The sequence below is a fragment of the Oncorhynchus kisutch genome, linkage group LG29 (assembly GCF_002021735.2).
Source record: "Oncorhynchus kisutch isolate 150728-3 linkage group LG29, Okis_V2, whole genome shotgun sequence".
Classification (NCBI taxonomy): Eukaryota; Metazoa; Chordata; class Actinopteri; order Salmoniformes; family Salmonidae; genus Oncorhynchus; species Oncorhynchus kisutch.
Window position 1 is genome coordinate 45,118,319 of NC_034202.2, and position 27,773 is coordinate 45,146,091.

The following is a 27,773-nucleotide window of genomic DNA, read 5'->3' on the forward strand; positions in this document are numbered from 1 at the left end:
GCCACCCCACATAGCCTGGTTCCTCTCTAGGTTTCTTCCTAGGTATTGGCCTTTCTAGGGAGTTTTTCCTAGCCACCGTGCTTCTACACCTGCATTGCTTGCTGTTTGGGGTTTTAGGCTGGGTTTCTGTACAGCACTTTGAGATATCAGCTGATGTACGAAGGGCTATATAAATACATTTGATTTGATTTGATTTGATTCACGCTCTCAGACCTGGTCTCTCCCTCTCAGACTATCTCTCTGCAGTAAATAAACCTCTCTCTCTTTCACGCTCTCAGACCTGGTCTCTCCCTCTCAGACTATCTCTCTACAGTAAATGACCCTTCTCTCTCTCCCTCAGACTATCTCTCTACAGTAAATGACCCTTCTCTCTCTTCCTTCCTTAAGCTCTGTGCGTGACTGCGGTGTCTACATGGGAGCAGTGACCTCACCTCTCACTGACTCCTGTCGACCTTCCGTTCACCAATCACTTCTACAGCATCAACACACACACACTTTATAATGACTATGCACTGCGAGGTGAAGGTGTGTGTGTGTGTGGGTGTGTGTGTGTCATAACTAGCTCTTAACTGAGACACACACACACCCTGTGCTGACTCCTGTGATGTCTCAGGTATAATGATGGACACTGATGGGATAAGAAGCTCTGTAACCTTGCTGTGATTAAATAAGGCTTGTCAGGGAGATGGATAAAATGCAGGATCAGTCTATTCGTTCTACGTCTTCTGCATATATAATAATAAGAGCCAGTACATTTAAGGCAACGGTTTTGTAAAAAAAAAAAAAAACATCCATTTTTTTTTTATTACCTAGGCAACTTGGGGATTCAAACCAGCGACATTTTGGTTAATGGCCCAATGCTCTTAACAACTAGGCTACCTAAAACCCATTAGCCATTAGCCATACTCATCTGAGGTCATCAATAATATAGCTGTAAGAGTTGTCTTGAAAGGGCTTTATTGATTTTAACATAACTTCTTTTTTTTGTGCTATTGATTTCTTAAATATTTCACTTTTTCATGTCTCAAATGTAAGGGTTGTAAAAATTCTGTGAACTTTCAACAAATTCCTTGGATTTCCAGAAATCCTGGCTGAAGATATCTGATAGCTGATACCGGGATATTTAAAAAAAAAACATCAGAGAATTGATTTAAAATTCCCGGAATTTTGCAGTCCTACTCAAAATGTCCAACGGCCAATCAAGAGGTCTTATTAAAGGCTCAATGCAGCTGTTTTTATCTTAATATCAAATCATATCTGGGTAACAATTAAGTGTCTGTGATTGTTTTTAATACAAATGGTCAAAACAAAAATACTTGTTTCTATAAAAGGGCTTTCATTGGTTTGGGATACCTATTCTTATTGGTCAATAAACTAATTTACTGCCTGGTGATGTCACACAATTATTCAGACCCTTTCCTCAGTACTTTGTTGAAGCACCTTTGGCAGTGATTACAGCCTACAGTCTTCTTGGGTATGATGCTACAACCTTGGCACACCTGTATTTGTGGAGTTTCCCCCACAGATCTCTGCAGATCCTCTGAAGCTCTGTCAGGTTGGATGGGGAGCGTCGCTGCACAGCTATTTTCAGGTCTCTCCAGAGATGTTCGATCGGGTTCAAAGTCTGGGCTCTGGCTGTTAATGGCAGCCTTGTTTCCCAACAAGGCTGCCAGTAATCCACAGTTTTTTTTATTAGTTTTGAAAGACTGGTATCATATTATCTATATTATATTTGTATGATTTATTCTTTGTTTTTATGAATCCGTTGACGATGTAATCATATTCATTGATGTTATTCCCAGAGGCAACTTGGAACATATTCCAGTCCATGTGATCGAAACAGTCTTGGAGCATGGATTCTGGTTGGTTAGATTAGCATTGTACAGACCTGACCACCATAACATCCCTCTTGAGACTTTGTAGGTGGGGCGGAGCAAAATGGAGTCGTGGTCAGATTTGCCGACAGGAGATGGCCTTATACCGGTGTCGAAAAGGCTTGTAGGTACAGCATAGAATCTCCACGAGTTGATAGTAATTAGGGAGCAAATTACTTCTGTTAAAAGTTCCCCGCAACAATGAATGCTGCCTCACGGTCTCCAGTTTATTCAGAGTCAAATGAAGATCTTTTGAGAGTATTTTTGGTGACAGCTTGGGGCAGAATGTACACGGCCATGGCAATAACCCTCATAAGGTAAAAAGGGTGATAATTGATGACCAAGTTTTTTAAGTCGCAGAAGTTCGCAGGTTCCTTTATGTTTCCTCCCGTCGTCATAGAAACCAAGAAAGAGCTTCCTATCTGTTATTGGTCATAAAGCAGAAACCAAGAAAGAGCTTCCTATCTGTTATTGGTCATAAAGCAGAAACCAAGAAAGAGCTTCCTATCTGTTATTGGTCATAAAGCAGAAACCAAGAAAGAGCTTCCTATCTGTTATTGGTCATAAAGCAGAAACCAAGAAAGAGCTTCCTATCTGTTATTGGTCATAAAGCAGAAACCAAGAAAGAGCTTCCTATCTGTTATTGGTCATAAAGCAGAAACCAAGAAAGAGCTTCCTATCTGTTATTGGTCATAAAGCAGAAACCAAGAAAGAGCTTCCTATCTGTTATTGGTCATAAAGCAGAAACCAAGAAAGAGCGTCCTATCTGTTATTGGTCATAAAGCAGAAACCAAGAAAGAGCTTCCTATCTGTTATTGGTCATAAAGCAGAAACCAAGAAAGAGCTTCCTATCTGTTATTGGTCATAAAGCAGAAACCAAGAAAGAGCTTCCTATCTGTTATTGGTCATAAAGCAGAAACCAAGAAAGAGCTTCCTATCTGTTATTGGTCATAAAGCAGAAACCAAGAAAGAGCTTCCTATCTGTTATTGGTCATAAAGCAGAAACCAAGAAAGAGCGTCCTATCTGTTATTGGTCATAAAGCAGAAACCAAGAAAGAGCTTCCTATCTGTTATTGGTCATAAAGCAGAGACCGCTTCCTATCTGCCCAATCAACAGTAAAACCCGCTGGATTGTATATGATGTCGGAGGAAAACCAGGTCTCCGAAAAACAGAGTATGTTGCTAAATCTGACGTCCCTCTGGAAGGAGATTCTTAATCTGAGTTCGTCCTGTTTATTAACAACTGAACAGTGACGAGTAGAATGCTCGGTAACGGAGGACTGGTTCCACGGTGTCTAAATCTCACTACCCCCCACATCCGCCTCTCCGCCCGGCACATCACCAAAGAAGCTAGACTATTGTTCGGCCGTTGTTCATCCGTCTCTGCGAATTCAGGAAGTTTGGGTGGACGGTTAGTATCCAGTCATATTCCAATAGTTCTACTTGGGTGTATGAAGTACGAAACAAACTTAGTAAGAAAATTTGAGAAAAGCGTTAGAAAAAAACACAAGAAAAATTCTCCATGAGCAAAATCTTAGCTATATAAGGCAGGGCCTATATTTTACACGCAGAAGGCTGAACACACGAAGAGAAAAAGCAGGTGAGCCTCCATTTTAGTTTAGTGGGAAAAAAATAAAAATATGTTTTTACATTTAAGGATTTTCCTGTAAAGATTTAATTTAGTTGAAATGTTTTTAACGTTTAAATGTTCACATCTTTGGTTTCTCAAATGATTGCCTCACCTGGATCACCAACTACTTCTCTGATATAGTTCAGTGTGTCAAATCGGAGGGCCTGTTGTCTGGACCTCTGGCAGTCTCTATGGGGGTACCACAGGGTTCAATTCTTCAGCCGACTCTTTTCTGTATACATCAATGATGTCGCTCTTGCTGCTGGTGATTCTCTAATCCACCTCAACGTAGACGACACCATTCTGTATACTTCTGGCCCTTCTTTGGATAGTATGCTAACTAACCTCCAGACGAGCTTCAATGCCATACAACTCTCCTTCCGTGGCCTCCAACTGCTCTTAAACGCAAGTAAAACTAAATGCATGCTCTTCAATCTATCACTGCCTGCACCTGCCCGCCCGTCCAGCATCACTACTCTGGACGGTTCTGACTTAGAATATGTGGGCAACTACAAATACCTAGGTGTCTGGTTAGACTGTAAACTGTCCTTCCAGACCCACATTAAGCATGTTGTTTGTGTCGAACTTCTTTGCTTTATCTTGGCCAGGTCGCAGTTGTAAATGACAACTTGTTCTCAACTGGCCTACTTGGCTAACTGGGCTACCTGGTTAACTAGCTGGTTAAATAAAGGTGAAATGAAATAAAATAAACATCCCAAACACACACAAATGCACAGAGAGAGACAGAGAGAAACATCATGACAGGAATTCAGATTACACATTCACTGTTGTTGTGCTGAGGAGTGAGCTAACTTTTTACACACACACACACACGCACTCACACACACACAGAGAAGACTGAGAGGGACACACACACACACACACACACGCACACACACACACACACACACACACACACACACACACACACACACAGAGAGAAGACTGAGATAGAGACACACACACACACACACACGACTGAGATAGAGACACAGACACAGAAACACACACACACACACACACACACACACACACACACACACACACACACACACACACACACACACACACACACACACACACACACACACACACACACACACACGACTGAGATAGAGAGAGAGACTCACACACACACACAGAAACACACACACACACACTGTGGGAATACTGTGCTGCCAGTCAAAGAGACATTTCATCCAGCCTGACAGTGACAGACACAGCCTGATAAACGTCCACAGAGAAGAGGCCAAAACACACACACACTGTGTTGACAGACAGAAATGTAGATCTTCATTTGATCACTCTTTTGTTGCTGAGAATGTTCCTGCAAACTTGTAGTGTATTTGAGTTTTTAAAAAGGCTTCTGAAGTTTGTAGATTCCAAATGTATATTTCAGACTTAATTTGCCCTAACGAAAAATGAATCAACCACTACAAAATGTTGATTATACATATCCCCATAATAATTGACATTTCCTGTTGCTACAGGAACATTTTACTGATGTAGCAAACTGGCTCAAATTAAGATCCTACATCTGTAGACACAGTTTCAATCAATAGTGTCTTTAATGCCAAGCCTGACACACTGGGACAAGGATGGCCTTCACACACACACACAGACACACACACAGCAACCCCCCCCCCATACACACACACACACACACACAGCAACCCCCCCCATACACACACACACACATATATCCCCTTAACTGCCCTGAATGTAGTAAACGTAACAGTATCATTAACAGTAGTAGTAGCAGTAGTAACAGTGGTAGTAACAGTAGTAGTAGTAACAGTAGCAGTAGTAGTAGTGACAGTAACAGTAGTAGTAACAGTAACAGTAGTAGTAGTAACAGTAACAGTAGTTGTAACAGTAGTATTAAGAGTAGCAGTAGCAGTAGTAGTAACAGTAGTAACAGTAGTAAAGGTAGTAGTGACAGTAACAGTAGTAGTAACAATAGTAGTAACAGTAGTAGTAGTAACAGTAACAGTAGTAGTACCAGTAGTAGTAGTAGCAGTAAAAGTAGCAGTAACAATAGTAGTAGTAGTAGTAACAGTAGTAAGAGTAACAGTAGCAGTAACAGTAGTAGTAACAGTAGTAAGAGTAACAGTAGCTGTAACAGTAGTAAAAGTAGTAACCATAGTAACAGTCGTAGTAACAGTGGCAGTAACAGAAACACCAGTAACAGTAGCATAAACAGTAGTAGCAGCAGTGGCAGTAGTAACAGTGGTAACAGTAGCTGTAACAGTAGCAGTAACAGTAGTAGTAGCAGTAGTAGAAATAGTAGTAGCAACAGTAGTGGTAGTAGTAGTAGTAACAGTAACAGTAGTAGTAACAGTAGTAGTAACAGTAGTAGTAACAGTAGCAGTAGTAGTAACAGTAGTAACAGTAACAGTAGTAATAGTGTGACTGTACCAGTGGTAGTAACAGTAGTAAAAGTGTGACTGTACCAGTAGTAACAGTAGTAGTAACATTAGTAACAGTAACAGTAACAGTAGTAAACGTGTGACTGTACCAGTAGTAACAGTAGTAACAGTGTGACTGTAACAGTAGTAACAGTAACAGTAGTAACAGTAGTAACAGTAACAGTAGTAACAGTAGTAACAGTAACAGTAGTAACAGTAGTAACAGTGTGACTGTAACAGTAGTAACGGTAGTAACAGTAACAGTAGTAACAGTAGTAACAGTAGCAGTAGTAACAGTAGTAACAGTAGCAGTAGTAAAAGTGTGACTGTACCAATGGTAGTAAGAATAGTAACAGTGTGACTGTACCAGTAGCACCAGTAGCAGTAACAGTAGCAGTAAGTGTGACTGTACCAGTGGTAACAGTAGTAGTAACATTAGTAACAGTAGCAGTAACAGTAGTAACAGTAGTAACAGTAGTAACAGTAGTAACAGTAACAGTAGTAACAGTAGTAACAGTAACAGTAGTAACAGTAGTAACAGTAGTAACAGTAGTAACAGTAACAGTAGTAACAGTGTGACTGTACCAGTGGCAGTAACAGTAGTAACAGTGTGACTGTACCAGTAGTAACAGCAGTAGTAACAGTAGTAACAGTAACAGTAGTAACAGTAACAGTAGTAACAGTGTGACTGTACCAGTAGTAGTAACAGTAGTAACAGTAGCAGTAGTAGTAACAGTAGTAGTAACAGTAGTAACAGTAGCAGTAGTAGTAACAGTAGTAGTAGCAGTAGTAACAGTAACAGCAGTAACAGTAAAAGTAGTAGCAGTAGTAACAGTAACAGTGGTAACAGTAGTAGTAACCATAGTAACAGTAACAGTAGTAACAGTAGTAGTAACAACAGTAACAGTAGTAACAGTAACAGTAGTAACAGTAGTAACAGTAGTAGTAACATTAGTAGCAACAGTAGTAGTAACAATAGTAACAGTAACAGTAGTAGTAACAGTAGTAACAGTAGTAGTAACAGTAGTAGTAACAGTAGTAACAGTAGTAACAGTAACAGTAGTAACAGTAGTAACAGTAGTAATAGTGTGACTGTACCAGTAGTAGTAACAGTAGTAACAGTAGTAGTAACAGTAGTAGTAACAGTAGTAGTAACAGTAGTAACAGTAGTAGTAACAGTAGTAGTAACAGTAGTAACAGTAGTAACAGTGTGACTGTACCAGTAGTAGTAACAGTAGTAACAGTAACAGTAGTAGTAACAGTAGTAACAGTAGCAGTAGTAGTAACAGTAGTAGTAACAGTAGTAGTAACAGTAACAGTAGTAAAATGTAGTAGTAACAGTAGTAACAGTAGTAGTAACAGTAACAGTAGTAAAATGTAGTAGTAACAGTAGTAACAGTAGTAGTAACAGTAACAGTAGTAGTAGTAACAGCAGTAACAGTAGTAACAGTAGTAACAGTAGTAGCAGTAGTAACAGTAGTAACAGTAGTAGTAACAGTAGTAACAGTAGTAGTAACAGTAGTAACAGTAGTAGTAACAGTAGTAGTAACAGTAGTAACAGTAACAGTAGTAACAGTAACAGTAACAGTGTGACTGGTACCAGCAGGAGACAGAGTAGTCTATAGTCTGAATATGGGGTAAAACTGCTGATCTGGGATCAGTCTTCCTTTCTTTCTTTCTCTCGCTCTCCGATCACCCCAGTCCATACTCTCTCCGTCACCCCTCTCTCCCTCACGTTCTCTCTCTCTCTCTCTCTCTCCGTCACCCCTCTCTCCCCTCACGTTCTCTCTCTCTCCGTCACCCCTCTCTCCCCTCACGTTCTCTCTCTCTCTCCGTCACCCCTCTCTCCCCTCATGTTCTCTCTCTCTCTCCCCATCACCCCTCTCTAACCCCTCTCCTCTCCCCTCCCTTTCTTTCTCTCTCTTTCCGTCACCCCTCTCTCCCCTATATCTTTCTCTCTGTCTCTCACCCATCACCCCACTCCCTATTCTCTCCGTCACCCCTCTCTCCCCCTCTCTTTCTCTCTCTCTCTCTCTTTCTCTGTCACCCCTCTCCCCCTATATCTTTCTCTCTCTCTCTCTCTGTCCACCCCTCTCTCCTTCTCCCGTTCTCTCTCTCTCTGTCACCCCTCTCCCCCTCTATACCCCTATCTCCTCCTCTCTCTCTGTCACCCCTATCTCCTCCTCTCTCTCTGTCACCCCTATCTCCTCCCTCTCTCTCTGTCACCCCTCTCCCCCTATATCTTTCTCTCTTTCTCTCTCTCTGTCACCCCTATCTCCTCCTCCCTCTCTCTCTCTCTCTCTCTGTCACCCCTATCTCCTCCTCTCTCTCTGTCACCCCTATTTCCTCCTCTCTCTCTGTCACCCCTATCTCCTCCTCTCTCTCTGTCACCCCTATCTCCTCCTCTCTCTCTGTCACCCCTATCTCCTCCTCTCTTCTCTGCCACCCCTATCTCCTCCTCTCTCTCTGTCACCCCCTATCTCCTCCTCCCTCTCTCTCTGTCACCCCTCTCCCCCTATATCTTTCTCTCTCTCTCTGTCACCCCTTTCTCTCTCTCTCTCTCTGTCACACCTCTCCCCCCTATATCTTTCTCTCTCTCTCTGTCACCCCTTTCTCTCTCTCTCTCTCTGTCACCCCTCTCCCCCTATATCTTTCTCTCTCTCTCTGTCACCCCTTTCTCTCTCTCTCTCTCTCTGTCACCCCTCTCCCCCTATATCTTTCTCTCTCTCTCTGTCACCCCTTTCTCTCTCTCTCTGTCACACCTCTCCCCCCTATATCTCTCTCTCTCTCTCGTCACCCCTATCTCCTCCTACCTTTCTCTCTCTCTCTCTCTCTGTCACCCCTATCTCCTCCTCCCTCTCTCTCTCACCCCTCTCCCCCTATATCTTTCTCTCTCCCTCTCTCTCTGTCACCCCCCTCTCCCCCTATATCTTTCTCTCTCTCTCTCTCTGTCACCCCTCTCCCCCTATATCTTTCTCTCTTTCCTCTCTCTTCTCTCTCTGTCACCCCTATCTCCTCCTCTCTCTGTCACCCCTATCTCCTCCTCTCTCTCTGTCACCCCTATCTCCTCCTCCCTCTCTCTCTGTCACCCCTCTCTCCCTATATCTTTCTCTCTCTCTCTCACCCCTCTCCCCCTATATCTTTCTCTCTTTCTCTCTCTGTCACCCCATCTCCTCCTCCCTTTCTCTCTTTCTCTCTCTGTGTCCCTGTGTCTTTCTCTCCCTGTCTCTTTGTTTATTGTGATGAAGTATTAATGCAAGAGCCCCAGTTGCCTCTCCCTGACCTTGTCACACACACACACACACTCAGTGAACGCTAACACACACACTCCACGTCACTGTGACCTTTCTCTCCACTCTCCTGTTCACAATTTTGCCTGAAGCTGGTCAGGCAAGCTGCTCCCAGCCTGCATATACTGTCCAGACACACACACACACACACACAGTGCCCCTAGCCTGCATATACTGTCCAGACCCCCCCCCCTCACACACAAACACACACATTAAGTGCCCTTAGCCTGCATATACTGTCCAGACCCCCCCCCCCCCCACACACACACACAGTGCCCCTAGCCTGCATATATTGTCCAGACACACACACAAACACGTGCACGCGCGCACACACACACACAGTCCTAGCCTGCATATATAAAGTTTGGTGGAGGAGGAATAATGTTCTGGGGCTGGTTTTCATGGTTCGGGCCCCTTAGTTCCAGAGAAGGGAAATCTAAATGCTACAACATACAATGACATTCTAGACGATTCTGTGCTTCCAACTTTGTGGTAACAGTTTGGTGAAGGTCCTTTCCTGTTCCAGCATTAGAATGCTGAAACAGCGAGGTCCATACAGAGATGGTTTGTCGATACGGAAGAACTTGACTGGCCTGCTACGAGGCCTGACCTCAACCCCATCGAACACCTTCGGGATGAATTGGAACGCCGACCGCGAGCCAGGCCTAATCACCCAACATCAGTGCCCGACCTCACTAAGAAGAGTGGAGGATGTTATAGCAGCAAAGGGGGGGGGGGGGGCAACAAATTAAAATCCATATTCACACCATTGATTTTGGAATGAGATGTTGGACCAACAGTGTATATGTATGAATAGTATATATATGTATGAATAGTATATATATGTATGAATAGTATATATATGTATATATGTATATTATGAATAGTATATATATGTATGAATAGTATATATATGTATATATGTATGAATAGTATATATATGTATATATGTATATATATGAATAGTAATATATATATATATATATATATATGAATAGTATATATATATTATGAATAGTATATATATGTATATATATGTATGAATAGTATATATATGTATATATATGTATGAATAGTATATATATGTATATATATGTATGAATAGTATATATATGTATGAATAGTATATATATGTATATATATGTATGAATAGTATATATATGTATATATATGTATGAATAGTATATATATGTATATATATGTATGAATAGTATATATATGTATATATATGTATGAATAGTATATATATATATATGAATAGTATATATATGTATGAATAGTATATATATATATGAATAGTATATATATGTATATATATGTATGAATAGTATATATATGTATATATATGTATGAATAGTATACATATGTATGAATAGTATATATATGAATATATATGTATGAATAGTATATATATGTATATATATGTATGAATAGTATATATATATATATATATGAATAGTATATATATGTATGAATAGTATATATATGTATATATATGTATGAATAGTATATATATGTATGAATAGTATATATATGTATGAATAGTATATATATGTATATATATGTATGAATAGTATATATATATATATGAATAGTATATATATGTATGAATAGTATATATATATATATGAATAGTATATATATGTATGAATAGTATATATATGTATGAATAGTATATATATATATATGAATAGTATATATATGTATGAATAGTATATATATATGTATATATATGTATGAATAGTATATATATGTATATATATGTATGAATAGTATATATATGTATGAATAGTATATATATGTATATATATGTATGAATAGTATATATATGTATGAATAGTATATATATGTATATATATGTATGAATAGTATATATATGTATGAATAGTATATATATGTATGAATAGTATATATATGATGAATAGTATATATATGTATATATGTATGAATAGTATATATATGTATATATATGTATGAATAGTTATATATGTATGAATAGTATATATATGTATATATGTATGAATAGTATATATATGTATATATATGTATGAATAGTATATATGTATCTATATGTATGAATAGTATATATATGTATGAATAGTATATATATGTATATATATGTATGAATAGTATATATATGTATATATATGTATGAATAGTATACATATGTATGAATAGTATATATATGAATATATATGTAGAATAGTATATATATGTATATATATATGTATGAATAGTATATATATGTATATATATGTATGAATAGTATATATATGTATATATATGTATGAATATATATATATGTATGAATAGTATATATATGTATATATATGTATGAATAAGTATATATATATATATGAATAGTATATATATATGTATGACTAGTATATATATGTATGAATAGTATATATATGTATATATATGTATGAATAGTATATATATGTATATATATATGAATAGTATATATATGTATGAATAGTATATATATGTATATATATGTATGAATAGTATATATATGTATGAATAGTATATATATGTATATATATTATGAATAGTATAATATATGTATGAATAGTATATATATGTATGAATAGTATATATATGTATGAATAGTATATATATGTATATATATGTATGATAGTATATATATGTATATATATGTATGAATAGTATATATATGTATGAATAGTATATATATGTATGAATAGTATATATATGTATGGAATAGTATATATATGTATGAATAGTATATATATGTATATATATGTATGAATAGTATATATATGTATAATATATGTATGAATAGTATATATATATATATATATATATATATGAATAGTATATATATGTATGAATAGTATATATATGTATATATATGTATGAATAGTATATATATATATATATATAATATATATATATATTGAATAGTATATATATGTATGATTTTTCTGTTTCGTTTTGTTTTGTCTGATTACATACACACCTGCCTTACATTCCCTCATTAGATCCCCTATTTACCATCTGACATACATTTCTGTTCTGTCCGTGATTGTTCATGTCGTTAGTAGTTGTGTTCGTGTTAAGAGTTTTGTTGTATGTTCCATTTTGGAATTTTGCTTTATTCTTTGAGTAAACTCAGTTGGATTACTCCATACCTGTGTCCTGCGCCTGACTCCGCTTTCACTCTGCACCCAATCGTTGACACACCTCCAACGTTGTTTTAGAGAATTTGACAGTACATCCAACCGGCCTCACAACCACAGACCAAATGTGTGGTGTTATGGTATGGGCAGGCAGAAGCTAAGGACAACGAACACAATTGCATTTTATCAATGGAAATTTGAATGCACAAAGATACCGTGACAAGATCCTCAGGCTCGTTGTGAGGGCCAATTTTTATAAGGTATCTGTGACCAGCAGATCCGTATCTGTATTCCCAGTCATGTGAAATCCATAGATTTATAATGAATTTATATCAATTGACTGATTTCCTCATATGAACTGTAAATCGGTCAAACAAATGAAATTGTTGCATGTTGCATTTATATTTTATTCAGTAAAAATATAAACATATTTTAAAAACTAAATATTTATTTACACACAACGAATGGTGTGTATAGACAGTAGTTATACAGGATGGTGTGTATAGACAGTAGTTATACAGGATGGTGTGTATAGACAGTAGTTATACAGAATGGTGTGTATAGACAGTAGTTATACAGGATGGTGTGTATAGACAGTAGTTATACAGGATGGTGTGTATAGACAGTAGTTATACAGGATGGTGTGTATAGACAGTAGTTATACAGGATGGTGTGTATAGACAGTAGTTATACAGGATGGTGTGTATAGACAGTAGTTATACAGGATGGTGTGTATAGACAGTAGTTATACAGGATGGTGTGTATAGACAGTAGTTATACAGGATGGTGTGTATAGACAGTAGTTATACAGGATGGTGTGTATAGACAGTAGGTTATACAGGAATGGTGTGTATAGACCAGTAGTTATACAGGATGGTGTGTATAGACAGTAGTTTATACAGGAATGGTGTGTATAGACAGTAGTTATACAGGATGGTGTGTATAGACAGTAGTTATACAGGATGGTGTGTATAGACAGTAGTTATACAGGATGGTGTGTATAGACAGTAGTTATACAGGATGGGGTGTATAGACAGTATAGACAGTAGTTATAGACAGTAGTTATACAGGATGGTGTGTATAGACAGTAGTTATACAGGATGGTGTGTATAGACAGTAGTTATACAGGATGGTGTGTATAGAACAGTAGTTATACAGGATGGTGTGTATAGACAGTAGTTATACAGGATGGTGTGTATAGACAGTAGTTATACAGGATGGTGTGTATAGACAGTAGTTATACAGGATGGTGTGTATAGACAGTAGTTATACAGGATGTGTGTTAGACAGTAGTTATAACAGGATGGTGTGTATAGACAGTAGTTATACAGGATGGTGTGTATAGACAGTAGTTATACAGGATGGTGTGTATAGACAGTAGTTATACAGGATGGTGTGTATAGACAGTAGTTATACATGATGGTGTGGTATAGACAGTAGTTATACAGGATGGTGTGTTATAGACAGTATTTATACAGGATGGTGTGTATAGACAGTAGTTATACAGGATGGTGGTGTATAGACAGTAGTTATACAGGATGGTGTGTAATAGACAGTAGTTATACAGGATGGTGTGTATAGACAGATAGTTATACAGGATGGTGTGTATAGACAGTAGTTATACAGGATGGTGTGTATAGACAGTAGTTATACAGGATGGTGTGTATAGACAGTAGTTATACAGGATGGTTGTGTATAGACAGTAGTTATACAGGATGGTGTGTATAGACAGTAGTTATTACAGGAGGGTTGGTATAGACAGTATAGACAGTAGTTATACAGGATGGTGTGTATAGACAGTAGTTTATACAGGATGGTGTGTATAGACAGTATTATACAGGATGGTGTGTATAGACAGTAGTTTATACAGGATGGTGTGTATAGACAGTAGTTATACAGGATGGTGTGTATAGACAGTAGTACAGGATGGTGTGTAATAGACAGTAGTTATACAGGATGGTGTGTATAGACAGTAGTTATACAGGATGGTGTGTATAGACAGTAGTTATACAGGATGGTGTGTATAGACCAGTAGTTATACAGGATGGTGTGTATAGACAGTAGTTATACAGGATGGTGTGTATAGACAGTAGTTATACAGGATGGTGTGTATAGACAGTAGTTATACAGGATGGTGTGTATAGACAGTAGTTATACAGGATGGTGTGTATAGACAGTAGTTATACAGGATGGTGTGTATAGACAGTAGTTATACAGGATGGTGTGTATAGACAGTAGTTATACAGGATGGTGTGTATAGACAGTAGTTATACAGGATGGTGTGTATAGCAGTAGTTATACAGGATGGTGTGTATAGACAGTAGTTATACAGGATGGTGGTGTATAGACAGTAGTTATACAGGATGGTGTGTATAGACAGTAGTTATACAGGATGGTGTGTATAGACAGTAGTTATACAGAATGGTGTGTATAGACAGTAGTTATACAGGATGGTGTGTATAGACAGTAGTTATACAGGATGGTGTGTATAGACAGTAGTTATACAGGATGGTGTGTATAGACAGTAGTTATACAGGATGGTGTGTATAGACAGTAGTTATACAGGATGGTGTGGTATAGACAGTAGTTATACAGGATGGTGTGTATAGACAGTAGTTATACAGGATGGTGTGTATAGACAGTAGTTATACAGGATGGTGTGTATAGACAGTAGTTATACAGGATGGTGTGTATAGACAGTTAGTTATACAGGATGGTGTGTATAGACAGTAGTTATACAGGATGGTGTGTATAGACAGTAGTTTATACAGGATGGTGTGTATAGACAGTAGTTATACAGGATGGTGTGTATAGACAGTAGTTATACAGGATGGTGTGTATAGACAGTAGTTATACAGGATGGTGTGTATAGACAGTAGTTATACAGGATGGTGTGTATAGACAGTAGTTATACAGGATGGTGTGTATAGACAGTAGTTATACAGGATGGGTGTATAGTAGACAGTATAGACAGTAGTTATACAGATGGTGTTGTATAGACAGTAGTTATACAGGATGGTGTGTATAGACAGTAGTTATACAAGGAAGTTGGTGTGTATAGACAGTAGTTATACAGGATGGTGTGTATAGACAGTAGTTATACAGGATGGTGTGTATAGACAGTAGTATCCAGGATGGTGGTATAGACAGTAGTTTATACAGGATGGTGTGTTTAGACAGTAGTTATACAGGATGGTGTGTATAGACAGTAGTTATACGGATGGTGTGTATAGACAGTAGTTATACAGGATGGTGTGTATAGACTGTCTCTTATACACATCTAGATGTGTATAAGAGACAGTAGTTATACAGGATGGTGTGTATAGACAGTAGTTATACAGGATGGTGTGTATAGACAGTAGTATATACAGGATGGTGTGTATAGACAGTAGTTATACAGGATGGTGTGTATAGCAGTAGTTATCAGATGTGTGTATAGACAGTAGTTATACAGGATGGTGTGTATAGACAGTAGTTATACAGGATGGTGTGTAGAGACAGTAGTTATACAGGATGGTGTGTATAGACAGTAGTTATACAGGATGGTGTGTATAGACAGTATAGACAGTAGTTATACAGGATGGTGTGTATAGACAGTAGTTATACAGGATGGTGTGTATAGACAGTAGTTATACAGGATGGTGTGTATAGACAGTAGTTATACAGGATGGTGTGTATAGACAGTAGTTATACAGGATGGTGTGTATAGACAGTAGTTATACAGGATGGTGTAGAAGTAGTTATACAGGATGGTGGGTGTATAGACAGTAAGTTATACAGGATGGTGTGTATAGACAGTAGTTATACAGGATGGGTGTGTATAGACAGTAGTTATACAGGATGGTGTGTATAGACAGTAGTTATACAGGATGGTGTGTATAGACAGTAGTTATACAGGATGGTGTGTATAGACAGTAGTTATACAGGATGGTGTGTATAGACAGTAGTTATAACAGGATGGTGTGTATAGACAGTAGTTATACAGGATGGTGTGTATAGACAGTAGTTATACAGGATGGTGTGTATAGACAGTAGTTATACAGGATGGTGTGTATAGACAGTAGTTATACAGGATGGTGTGATATAGACAGGTATAGACAGTAGTTATACAGGATGGTGTGTATAGACAGTAGTTATACAGGATGGTGTGTATAGACAGTAGTTATACAGGATGGTGTGTATAGACAGTAGTTATACAGGATGGTGTGTATAGACAGTAGTTATACAGGATGGTGTGTATAGACAGTAGTTATACAGGATGGTGTGTATAGACAGTAGTTATACAGGATGGTGTGTATAGACAGTAGTTATACAGGATGGTGTGTATAGACAGTAGTTATACAGGATGGTGTGTATAGACAGTAGTTATACAGGATGGTGTGTATAGACAGTAGTTATACAGGATGGTGTGTATAGACAGTAGTTATACAGGATGGTTGTGTATAGACAGTAGTTATACAGGATGGTGTGTATAGACAGTAGTTATACAGGATGGTGTGTATAGACAGTAGTTTACAGGATGGTGTGTATAGACAGTAGTTATACAGGATGGTGTGTATAGACAGTAGTTATACAGGATGGTGTGTATAGGACAGTAGTTATATAGGATGGTGTGTATAGACAGTAGTTATACAGGATGGTGTGTATAGACAGTAGCTTATACAGATCTAGGTGTGTATAGACAGTATAGACAGTAGTTATACAGGATGGTGTGTATAGACAGTAGTTATACAGGATGGTGTGTATAGACAGTAGTTATACAGGATGGTGTGTATAGACAGTAGTTATACAGGATGGTGTGTATAGACAGTATAGACAGTAGTTATACAGGATGGTGTGTATAGACAGTAGTTATACAGGATGGTGTGTATAGACAGTAGTTATACAGGATGGTGTGTATAGACAGTAGTTATACAGGATGGTGTGTATAGACAGTAGTTATACAGGATGGTGTGTATAGACAGTAGTTATACAGGATGGTGTGTATAGACAGTATAGACAGTATATACAGGATGGTGTGTATAGACAGTAGTTATACGGATGTGTGTATAGACAGTATTTATACAGGATGGTGTGTATAGACAGTAGTTATACAGGATGGTGTGTATAGACAGTATAGACAGTAGTTATACAGGATGGTGTGTATAGACAGTATAGACAGTAGTTATACAGGATGGTGTGTATAGACAGTAGTTATATAGGATGGTGTGTATAGACAGTAGTTATACAGGATGGTGTGTATAGACAGTAGTTATACAGGATGGTGTGTATAGACAGTAGTTATACAGGATGGTGTGTATAGACAGTATAGACAGTAGTTATACAGGATGGTGTGTATAGACAGTAGTTATACAGGATGGTGTGTATAGACAGTAGTCATATAGGATGGTGTGTATAGACAGTAGTTATACAGGATGGTGTGTATAGACAGTATAGACAGTAGTTATACAGGATGGTGTGTATAGACAGTAGTTATACAGGATGGTGTGTATAGACAGTATAGACAGTAGTTATACAGGATGGTGTGTATAGACAGTAGTTATACAGGATGGTGTGTATAGACAGTAGTCATATAGGATGGTGTGTATAGACAGTAGTTATATAGGATGGTGTGTATAGACAGTAGTTATACAGGATGGTGTGTATAGACAGTAGTCATATAGGATGGTGTGTATAGACAGTAGTTATACAGGATGGTGTGTATAGACAGTAGTTATACAGGATGGTGTGTATAGACAGTAGTTATATAGGATGGTGTGTATAGACAGTAGTTATACAGGATGGTGTGTATAGACAGTAGTTATACAGGATGGTGTGTATAGACAGTAGTTATACAGGATGGTGTGTATAGACAGTAAGTTATATAGGATGGTGTGTATAGACAGTAGTTATACAGGATGGTTGTGTATAGACAGTAGTTATACAGGATGGTGTGTATAGACAGTAGTTATACAGGATGGTGTGTATAGACAGTAGTTATATAGGATGGTGTGTATAGACAGTAGTTATACAGGATGGTGTGTATAGACAGTAGTTATACAGGATGGTGTGTATAGACAGTAGTTATACAGGATGGTGTGTATAGACAGTAGTTATACAGGATGGTGTGTATAGACAGTAGTTATACAGGATGGTGTGTATAGACAGTAGTTATATAGGATGGTGTGTATAGACAGTAGTTATACAGGATGGTGTGTATAGACAGTAGTTATACAGGATGGTGTGTATAGACAGTAGTTATACAGGATGGTGTGTATAGACAGTATAGACAGTAGTTATACAGAATGGTGTGTATAGACAGTAGTTATACAGGATGGTGTGTATAGACAGTAGTTATACAGGATGGTGTGTATAGACAGTATAGACAGTAGTTATACAGGATGGTGTGTATAGACAGTAGTTATACAGAATGGTGTGTATAGACAGTAGTTATACAGAATGGTGTGTATAGACAGTAGTTATACAGGATGGTGTGTATAGACAGTAGTTATACAGAATGGTGTGTATAGACAGTAGTTATACAGGATGGTGTGTATAGACAGTAGTTATACAGGATGGTGTGTATAGACAGTAGTTATACAGGATGGTGTGTATAGACAGTAGTTATACAGGATGGTGTGTATAGACAGTAGTTATACAGGATGGTGTGTATAGACAGTATAGACAGTAGTTATACAGGATGGTGTGTATAGACAGTATAGACAGTAGTTATACAGAATGGTGTGTATAGACAGTAGTTATACAGGATGGTGTGTATAGACAGTAGTTATACAGGATGGTGTGTATAGACAGTAGTTATACAGGATGGTGTGTATAGACAGTAGTTATACAGGATGGTGTGTATAGACAGTAGTTATACAGGATGGTGTGTATAGACAGTATAGACAGTAGTTATACAGGATGGTGTGTATAGACAGTAGTTATACAGGATGGTGTGTATAGACAGTAGTTATACAGGATGGTGTGTATAGACAGTAGTTATACAGGATGGTGTGTATAGACAGTAGTTATACAGGATGGTGTGTATAGACAGTAGTTATACAGGATGGTGTGTATAGACAGTAGTTATACAGGATGGTTTGTATAGACAGTATAGACAGTAGTTATACAGGATGGTGTGTATAGACAGTATAGACAGTAGTTATACAGGATGGTGTGTATAGACAGTAGTTATACAGGATGGTGTGTATAGACAGTAGTTATACAGGATGGTGTGTATAGACAGTAGTTATACAGGATGGTGTGTATAGACAGTAGTTATTCGGGATGGTGTGTATAGACAGTAGTTATACAGGATGGTGTGTATAGACAGTAGTTATACAGGATGGTGTGTATAGACAGTAGTTATACAGGATGGTGTGTATAGACAGTATAGACAGTAGTCATATAGGATGGTGTGTATAGACAGTATAGACAGTAGTTATACAGGATGGTGTGTATAGACAGTAGTTATACAGGATGGTGTGTATAGACAGTATAGACAGTAGTTATATAGGATGGTGTGTATAGACAGTAGTTATACAGGATGGTGTGTATAGACAGTAGTTATACAGGATGGTGTGTATAGACAGTAGTTATACAGGATGGTGTGTATAGACAGTAGTTATACAGGATGGTGTGTATAGACAGTAGTTATACAGGATGGTGTGTATAGACAGTAGTTATACAGGATGGTTTGTATAGACAGTATAGACAGTAGTTATACAGGATGGTGTGTATAGACAGTATAGACAGTAGTTATACAGGATGGTGTGTATAGACAGTAGTTATACAGGATGGTGTGTATAGACAGTAGTTATACAGGATGGTGTGTATAGACAGTAGTTATACAGGATGGTGTGTATAGACAGTAGTTATACAGGATGGTGTGTATAGACAGTAGTTATACAGGATGGTGTGTATAGACAGTAGTTATACAGGATGGTGTGTATAGACAGTAGTTATACAGGATTGTGTGTATAGACAGTATAGACAGTAGTCATATAGGATGGTGTGTATAGACAGTATAGACAGTAGTTATACAGGATGGTGTGTATAGACAGTAGTTATACAGGATGGTGTGTATAGACAGTATAGACAGTAGTTATATAGGATGGTGTGTATAGACAGTATAGACAGTAGTTATACAGGATGGTGTGTATAGACAGTAGTCATATAGGATGGTGTGTATAGACAGTAGTTATACAGGATGGTGTGTATAGACAGTAGTTATACAGGATGGTGTGTATAGACAGTAGTTATACAGGATGGTGTGTATAGACAGTAGTTATACAGGATGGTGTGTATAGACAGTAGTTATACAGGATGGTGTGTATAGACAGTAGTTATACAGGATGGTGTGTATAGACAGTAGTTATACAGGATGGTGTGTATAGACAGTAGTTATACAGGATGGTGTGTATAGACAGTAGTTATACAGGATGGTGTGTATAGACAGTATAGACAGTAGTTATACAGGATGGTGTGTATAGACAGTAGTTATACAGGATGGTGTGTATAGACAGTAGTTATCGGATGGTGTGTATAGACAGTAGTTATACAGGATGGTGTGTATAGACAGTATAGACAGTAGTTATAACAGGATGGTGTGTATAGACAGTAGTTATACAGGATGGTGTGTATAGACAGTAGTTATACAGGATGGTGTGTATAGACAGTAGTTATACAGGATGGTGTGTATAGACAGTAGTTATACAGGATGGTGTGTATAGACAGTAGTTATACAGGATGGTGTGTATAGACAGTATAGACCAGTAGTTATAACAGGATGGTGTGTATAGACAGTAGTTATACAGGATGGTGTGTATAGACAGTAGTTATACAGGATGGTGTGTATAGACAGTAGTTATACAGGATGGTGTGTATAGGACAGTAGTTATACAGGATGGTGTGTATAGACAGTAAGCTGGGTGTATAGACAGGTAGTTATACAGGATGGTGTGTATAGACAGTATAGACAGTAGTTATACAGGATGGTGTGTATAACAGTAGTTATACAGGATGGTGTGTTATAGACAGTAGTTATACAGGATGGTGTGTATAGACAGTATAGACAGTAGTTATAACAGGATGGTGTGTATAGACAGTAGTTATACAGGATGGTGTGTATAGACAGTAGTTATACAGGATGGTGTGTATAGACAGTATAGACAGTAGTTATACAGGATGGTGTGTATAGACAGTAGTTATACAGGATGGTGTGTATAGACAGTAGTTATACAGGATGGTGTGTATAGACAGTAGTTATACAGGATGGTGTGTATAGACAGTAGTTATACAGGATGGTGTGTATAGACAGTATAGACAGTAGTCATATAGGATGGTGTGTATAGACAGTAGTTATACAGAATGGTGTGTATAGACAGTAGTTATACAGGATGGTGTGTATAGACAGTATAGACAGTAGTCATATAGGATGGTGTGTATAGACAGTAGTTATACAGAATGGTGTGTATAGACAGTAGTTATACATGATGGTGTGTATAGACAGTAGTTATACAGGATGGTGTGTATAGACAGTATAGACAGTAGTCATATAGGATGGTGTGTATAGACAGTAGTTATACAGAATGGTGTGTATAGACAGTAGTTATACAGGATGGTGTGTATAGACAGTATAGACAGTAGTCATATAGGATGGTGTGTATAGACAGTAGTTATACAGAATGGTGTGTATAGACAGTAGTTATACAGGATGGTGTGTATAGACAGTAGTTATACAGGATGGTGTGTATAGACAGTAGTTATACAGGATGGTGTGTATAGACAGTATAGACAGTAGTCATATAGGATGGTGTGTATAGACAGTAGTTATACAGAATGGTGTGTATAGACAGTAGTTATACAGGATGGTGTGTATAGACAGTATAGACAGTAGTCATATAGGATGGTGTGTATAGACAGTAGTTATACAGGATGGTGTGTATAGACAGTATAGACAGTAGTTATACAGGATGGTGTGTATAGACAGTATAGACAGTAGTCATATAGGATGGTGTGTATAGACAGTAGTTATACAGGATGGTGTGTATAGACAGTATAGACAGTAATTATAGGGTACTGTAGGTATTACAGGGTACTGTAGTTATTAGTCTTGTCCAGATGGGGGTAGGGCAGGGAACTGTAGGTATTCCTGTTGTCCAGATGGGGCTAGAGCAGGGTACTGTAGGTATTAGTCTTGTCCAGGTGGGGATAGGGCAGGGTACTGTAGGTATTAGTCTTGTCCAGATGGGGATAGGGCAGGGTACTGTAGGTATTAGTCTTGTCCAGATGGGGGTAGGGCAGGGTACTGTAGGTATTAGTCTTGTCCAGATGGGGATAGGGCAGGGTACTGTAGGTATTAGTCTTGTCCAGATGGGGATAGGGCAGGGTACTGTAGGTATTAGTCTTGTCCAGATGGGGGTAGGGCAGGGTACTGTAGGTATTAGTCTTGTCCAGATGGGGATAGGGCAGGGTACTGTAGGTATTAGTCTTGTCCAGGTGGGGATAGGGCAGGGTACTGTAGGTATTAGTCTTGTCCAGATGGGGATAGGGCAGGGTACTGTAGGTATTAGTCTTGTCCAGATGGGGGTAGGGCAGGGTACTGTAGGTATTAGTCTTGTCCAGATGGGGGTAGGGCAGGGTACTGTAGGTATTAGTCTTGTCCAGATGAATATAGGGCAGGGTACTGTAGGTATTAGTCTTGTCCAGATGGGGATAGGGCAGGGTACTGTAGGTATTAGTCTTGTCCAGATGGGGGTAGGGCAGGGTACTGTAGGTATTAGTCTTGTCCAGATGGGGGTAGGGCAGGGTACTGTAGGTATTAGTCTTGTCCAGATGAATATAGGGCAGGGTACTGTAGGTATTAGTCTTGTCCAGATGGGGATAGGGCAGGGTACTGTAGGTATTAGTCTTGTCCAGATGGGGATAGGGCAGGGTACTGTAGGTATTAGTCTTGTCCAGATGGGGATAGGGCAGGGTACTGTAGGTATTAGTCTTGTCCAGATGGGGATAGGGCAGTGCAATGAATCCGTTTAATTCCCCCCCCCCCACCCCCCTTTATTTTACCTTTTGGGGAGGTACACAAATTGTAATGGGTCTAGGGTGTTGGGTAAGATTGAAGTGATATGATCCTTAACTAGTCTCTCAAAGCAACATCAACACACACAAACACAAACACACATTATCTCACACTCTCTCTCCCTATTTCATCTGAAGGAATGGGCAGGGACACACACGTTTTAAAAAAAACGTTTGAGTAATTTGGCAGACGTTCTTATCTGAAACGGTTTACAGTTTGTTCATTCATCTTAAGATAGCTGAGGGGAGACAACCACATATCACAGTCATAGTCAGTACATTCATCTTCAGATAGCTAGGTGGACCAGTCATAGTCAGTACATTCATCTTCAGATAGCTAGGTGGACCAGTCATAGTCAGTACATTCATCTTCAGATAGCTAGGTGGACCAGTCATAGTCAGTACATTCATCTTCAGATAGCTAGGTGGACCAGTCATAGTCAGTACATTCATCTACAGATAGCTAGGTGGACCAGTCATAGTCAGTACATTCATCTACAGATAGCTAGGTGGACCAGTCATAGTCAGTACATTCATCTACAGATAGCTAGGTGGACCAGTCATAGTCAGTACATTCATCTACAGATAGCTAGGTGGACCAGTCATAGTCAGTACATTCATCTCCAGATAGCTAGGTGGACCAGTCATAGTCAGTACATTCATCTCCAGATAGCTAGGTGGACCAGTCATAGTCAGTACATTAATCTACAGATAGCTAGGTGGACCAGTCATAGTCAGTACATTCATCTCCAGATAGCTAGGTGGACCAGTCATAGTCAGTACATTCATCTCCAGATAGCTAGGTGGACCAGTCATAGTCAGTACATTCATCTCCAGATAGCTAGGTGGACCAGTCATAGTCAGTACATTCATCTACAGATAGCTAGGTGGACCAGTCATAGTCAGTACATTCATCTACAGATAGCTAGGTGGACCAGTCATAGTCAGTACATTCATCTCCAGATAGCTAGGTGGACCAGTCATAGTCAGTACATTCATCTCCAGATAGCTAGGTGGACCAGTCATAGTCAGGACATTCATCTCCAGATAGCTAGGTGGACCAGTCATAGTCAGGACATTCATCTCCAGATAGCTAGGTGGACCAGTCATAGTCAGTACATTCATCTCCAGATAGCTAGGTGGACCAGTCATAGTCAGTACATTCATCTCCAGATAGCTAGGTGGACCAGTCATAGTCAGTACATTCATCTTCAGATAGCTAGGTGGACCAGTCATAGTCAGTACATTCATCTCCAGATAGCTAGGTGGACCAGTCATAGTCAGTACATTCATCTCCAGATAGCTAGGTGGACCAGTCATAGTCAGTACATTCATCTTCAGATAGCTAGGTGGACCAGTCATAGTCAGTACATTCATCTTCAGATAGCTAGTTGGACCAGTCATAGTCAGTACATTCATCTCCATATAGCTAGTTGGACCAGTCATAGTCAGTACATTCATCTCCAGATAGCTAGGTGGACCAGTCATAGTCAGTACATTCATCTCCAGATAGCTAGTTGGACCAGTCATAGTCAGTACATTCATCTCCAGATAGCTAGGTGGACCAGTCATAGTCAGTACATTCATCTTCAGATAGCTAGGTGGACCAGTCATAGTCAGGACATTTTAACGCAATAAAGTAGCTATCAGCTGAGTCAGAGCTAGAAAGGTAGAAAAATGTCAACAACAACAACAACAACAAAAAGGGTGGTGCTCTGTGTTTTCAGAAGATGGACAGGGATTCTACTGTCTTAGAGTTGGAGCAGAGCCTGAAGATAAGGAGAGGCAGTTATTTCTTTGCTGCTCCGTAGACAAGTACCATGGTCTTGTAGCGGATGTGAGCTTCTTCAGGAAGACAGTGGAGTGTGCGGAGGAGTGGACACACACATCATTGAGATCATCCACACCAACAAAAAAAACAGCCAGGCTGCCAGCTAGCTGCTACTAGCAAGGGAAGGAGACTTTTCCTCGCTTTCACAAAATCACTTTGCTATCACCCCAGTGTGGGACTGGTGAGGCAATCACATGACAAAAAGGTGTCTGCTGTTCCAAAAATCACACTCCACCAATCAACGGAGTGAAGCTTGAACTAATCTGTTCTCCCATTCTATCTATGCTCTATCAATTCTCCCATTCTATCTATGCTCTATCAATTCTCCCATTCTATCTATGCTCTATCAATTCTCCCATTCTATCTATGCTCTATCAATTCTCCCATTCTATCTATGCTCTATCAATTCTCCCATTCTATCTATGCTCTATCAATTCTCCCATTCTATCTATGCTCTATCAATTCTCCCATTCTATCTATGCTCTATCAATTCTCCCATTCTATCTATGCTCTATCAATTCTCCCATTCTATCCATGCTCTATCAATTCTCCCATTCTATCTATGCTCTATCAATTCTCCCATTCTATCCATGCTCTATCAATTCGCGCATTCATACTCTCTACTCATTCTCCGTTCTATATTTTCTCCTGTTCATGCTCTAATCATTCTCCCCCGTTCTCCAGTTAAAACCATCTATTAGGCTGCTGAATAACGGGCTATTGGTCTACAATCACTCAGCCTAAAGGGCACTGGGATTGAACTCGTGATGCTCGGAGCTGGCTGCTTAGACCCCTGCCCCACTGCAATGCTTTAGCAAGCCTTGAGAATACCTGATGGTAATAGCACTTCGTTTTTTTTTAAACTATTTTGATTTGAGCCCTAACCTTTTCCACTCGGAATGAATGTCTTAAGTGTCAACCTTTGAGTTGTTTCTGTTAACCACTGTAACCACGCATAATGAACACTGTAACAACGCGGAATGAACACTGTAACAACGCGTATATATTTTTTGGACTCTAATCACAATACGGCAAAATGTCAAAGGGAAACTATGAGATCTTGTTGTGTGTAGAGCCCTAAATAAACGCCCAAGAGTCAACATTGGGCGACTCCTGCTGCACATAGCCTAACTACGAATTCACGAGTGCACGGCTAAAGCCCGAGACGTATTACCGACTAAACGTTTTACACTAACGTCCTTAACTGAATGACTCGTCGTGAGAAGAAAAGTGTTATAGTCTATTACACATTTTCCTCTATTTGATTTCAGACTATTCATAATTAACCGATAATGAGACAACATTATGTGCGTGTGTGTGTGTGTGTGTGTGTGTGTGTGTGTGTGTGTGTGTGTGTGTGTTGAAGCGGCAACAACAACCTGCGTACCAGGGAGGATGCCTTGCCTCTGAGGTGTGTGCGGTGCGTTCTTAACCGTTTACCGTTCATTTCAGCATTTAAAACACACTAACACGCACGCGCGCACACACACAAACTGCGAGTGTGCGAGCACAACAAGCCCCCGTAGGCTCCCAAATCACATCCAACAAATTATGCAAATTGTATCGCGTTTAATCCATTGCATTAGCACGTATCTGAGACCCTATGCATGACAGGGCACCCCAGCGACACACATACACACACACACTCCGACGCATGCGAGACCCCGTGCGTGACAGGGCAGTGCCCCCCCAGGCGCAGCGTGAAAATAATGCCCGCAAATGACCCATGAGACTCTCCACTCTCCTCACCCAGTCTCCATCACCTCCTCCCGCATCTCTCTCTCTCTCAAACAAACAAACAAACACACGCAGGCACACACACACACTCAAATATTTTTTTACACTCAAAGTTAAAAACAGCAGTCTAACCTTTTAGCAGTATCCCGTAGACGGCGCACAGCGTCAGAACCAAATGATGCTTGAGAATCATCCTGTCTTCTCCTCCTTTATCCCTCTCCCTTTCCTCGTGCTCCCGAAAGCTCCGGTATGTTATCCTGGTGGACTAGCCAAGTCTGTCTTTCGTGTTGCTGGGATATCGGTATATCGGCTCCTCTAATTTAACCGTTTAACGTGTTTTTCCTTTCTTTATTCTAGTCTCCTTGGGTAGAAGATGTCCCGGTAATTCGGTAGAGTACTGATAAGGTGTAACTGCTCCGTAGCTGTGAGAATGAGTCGGTGTGTATTTCCTCTGGTAAGAAGAAGAGATGTTGGCGTAGTCCGCTCTGCTCTCTCACACAGAATCGGAAAAGTGCCGCTTTGAGCTCAGGAAGGAACGAGAGAGTCTTAGTCCCGCCCACACAATGGTGACTGAAAGAGTTGGTTAACCAATCAGGGCTGCCCATTGGTTGAGCACTGTGTGTCTATGTGTGTCTGTGTGTGTGTGTGTGTGTGTGTGTGTGTGTGTGTGTGTGTGTGAGTGAGGGGATTCGATTAGTTGGGCCCGGGCGCCCGTCAGGATTTGTTTTTGCACCAGATGAAAATTGATCGCATTCGTTCCGGAAACGGTCTGCCATTCAAAGCCCAGGGCGAAGTCAGCTCA

At 39.2% G+C, this 27,773-nt stretch overlaps 1 protein-coding gene across 3 annotated transcripts in view; it reads right to left on the reverse strand.

Annotated features, from left to right (window-relative positions):
* The window catches only part of cadm2a (cell adhesion molecule 2a), a 633,311-nt gene extending 605,838 nt beyond the window's left edge, over nucleotides 1-27,473 (reverse strand). For all 3 annotated transcript variants that reach the window (XM_031808832.1, XM_031808833.1, XM_031808831.1), the window contains exon 1: nucleotides 27,104-27,473. In XM_031808832.1, the coding sequence (XP_031664692.1) occupies nucleotides 27,104-27,164 (61 nt within the window). In that variant the 5' untranslated portion in view covers nucleotides 27,165-27,473. The remainder of the gene's footprint in view (nucleotides 1-27,103) is intronic.
* Between the last annotated feature and the right edge of the window lie 300 nt (nucleotides 27,474-27,773).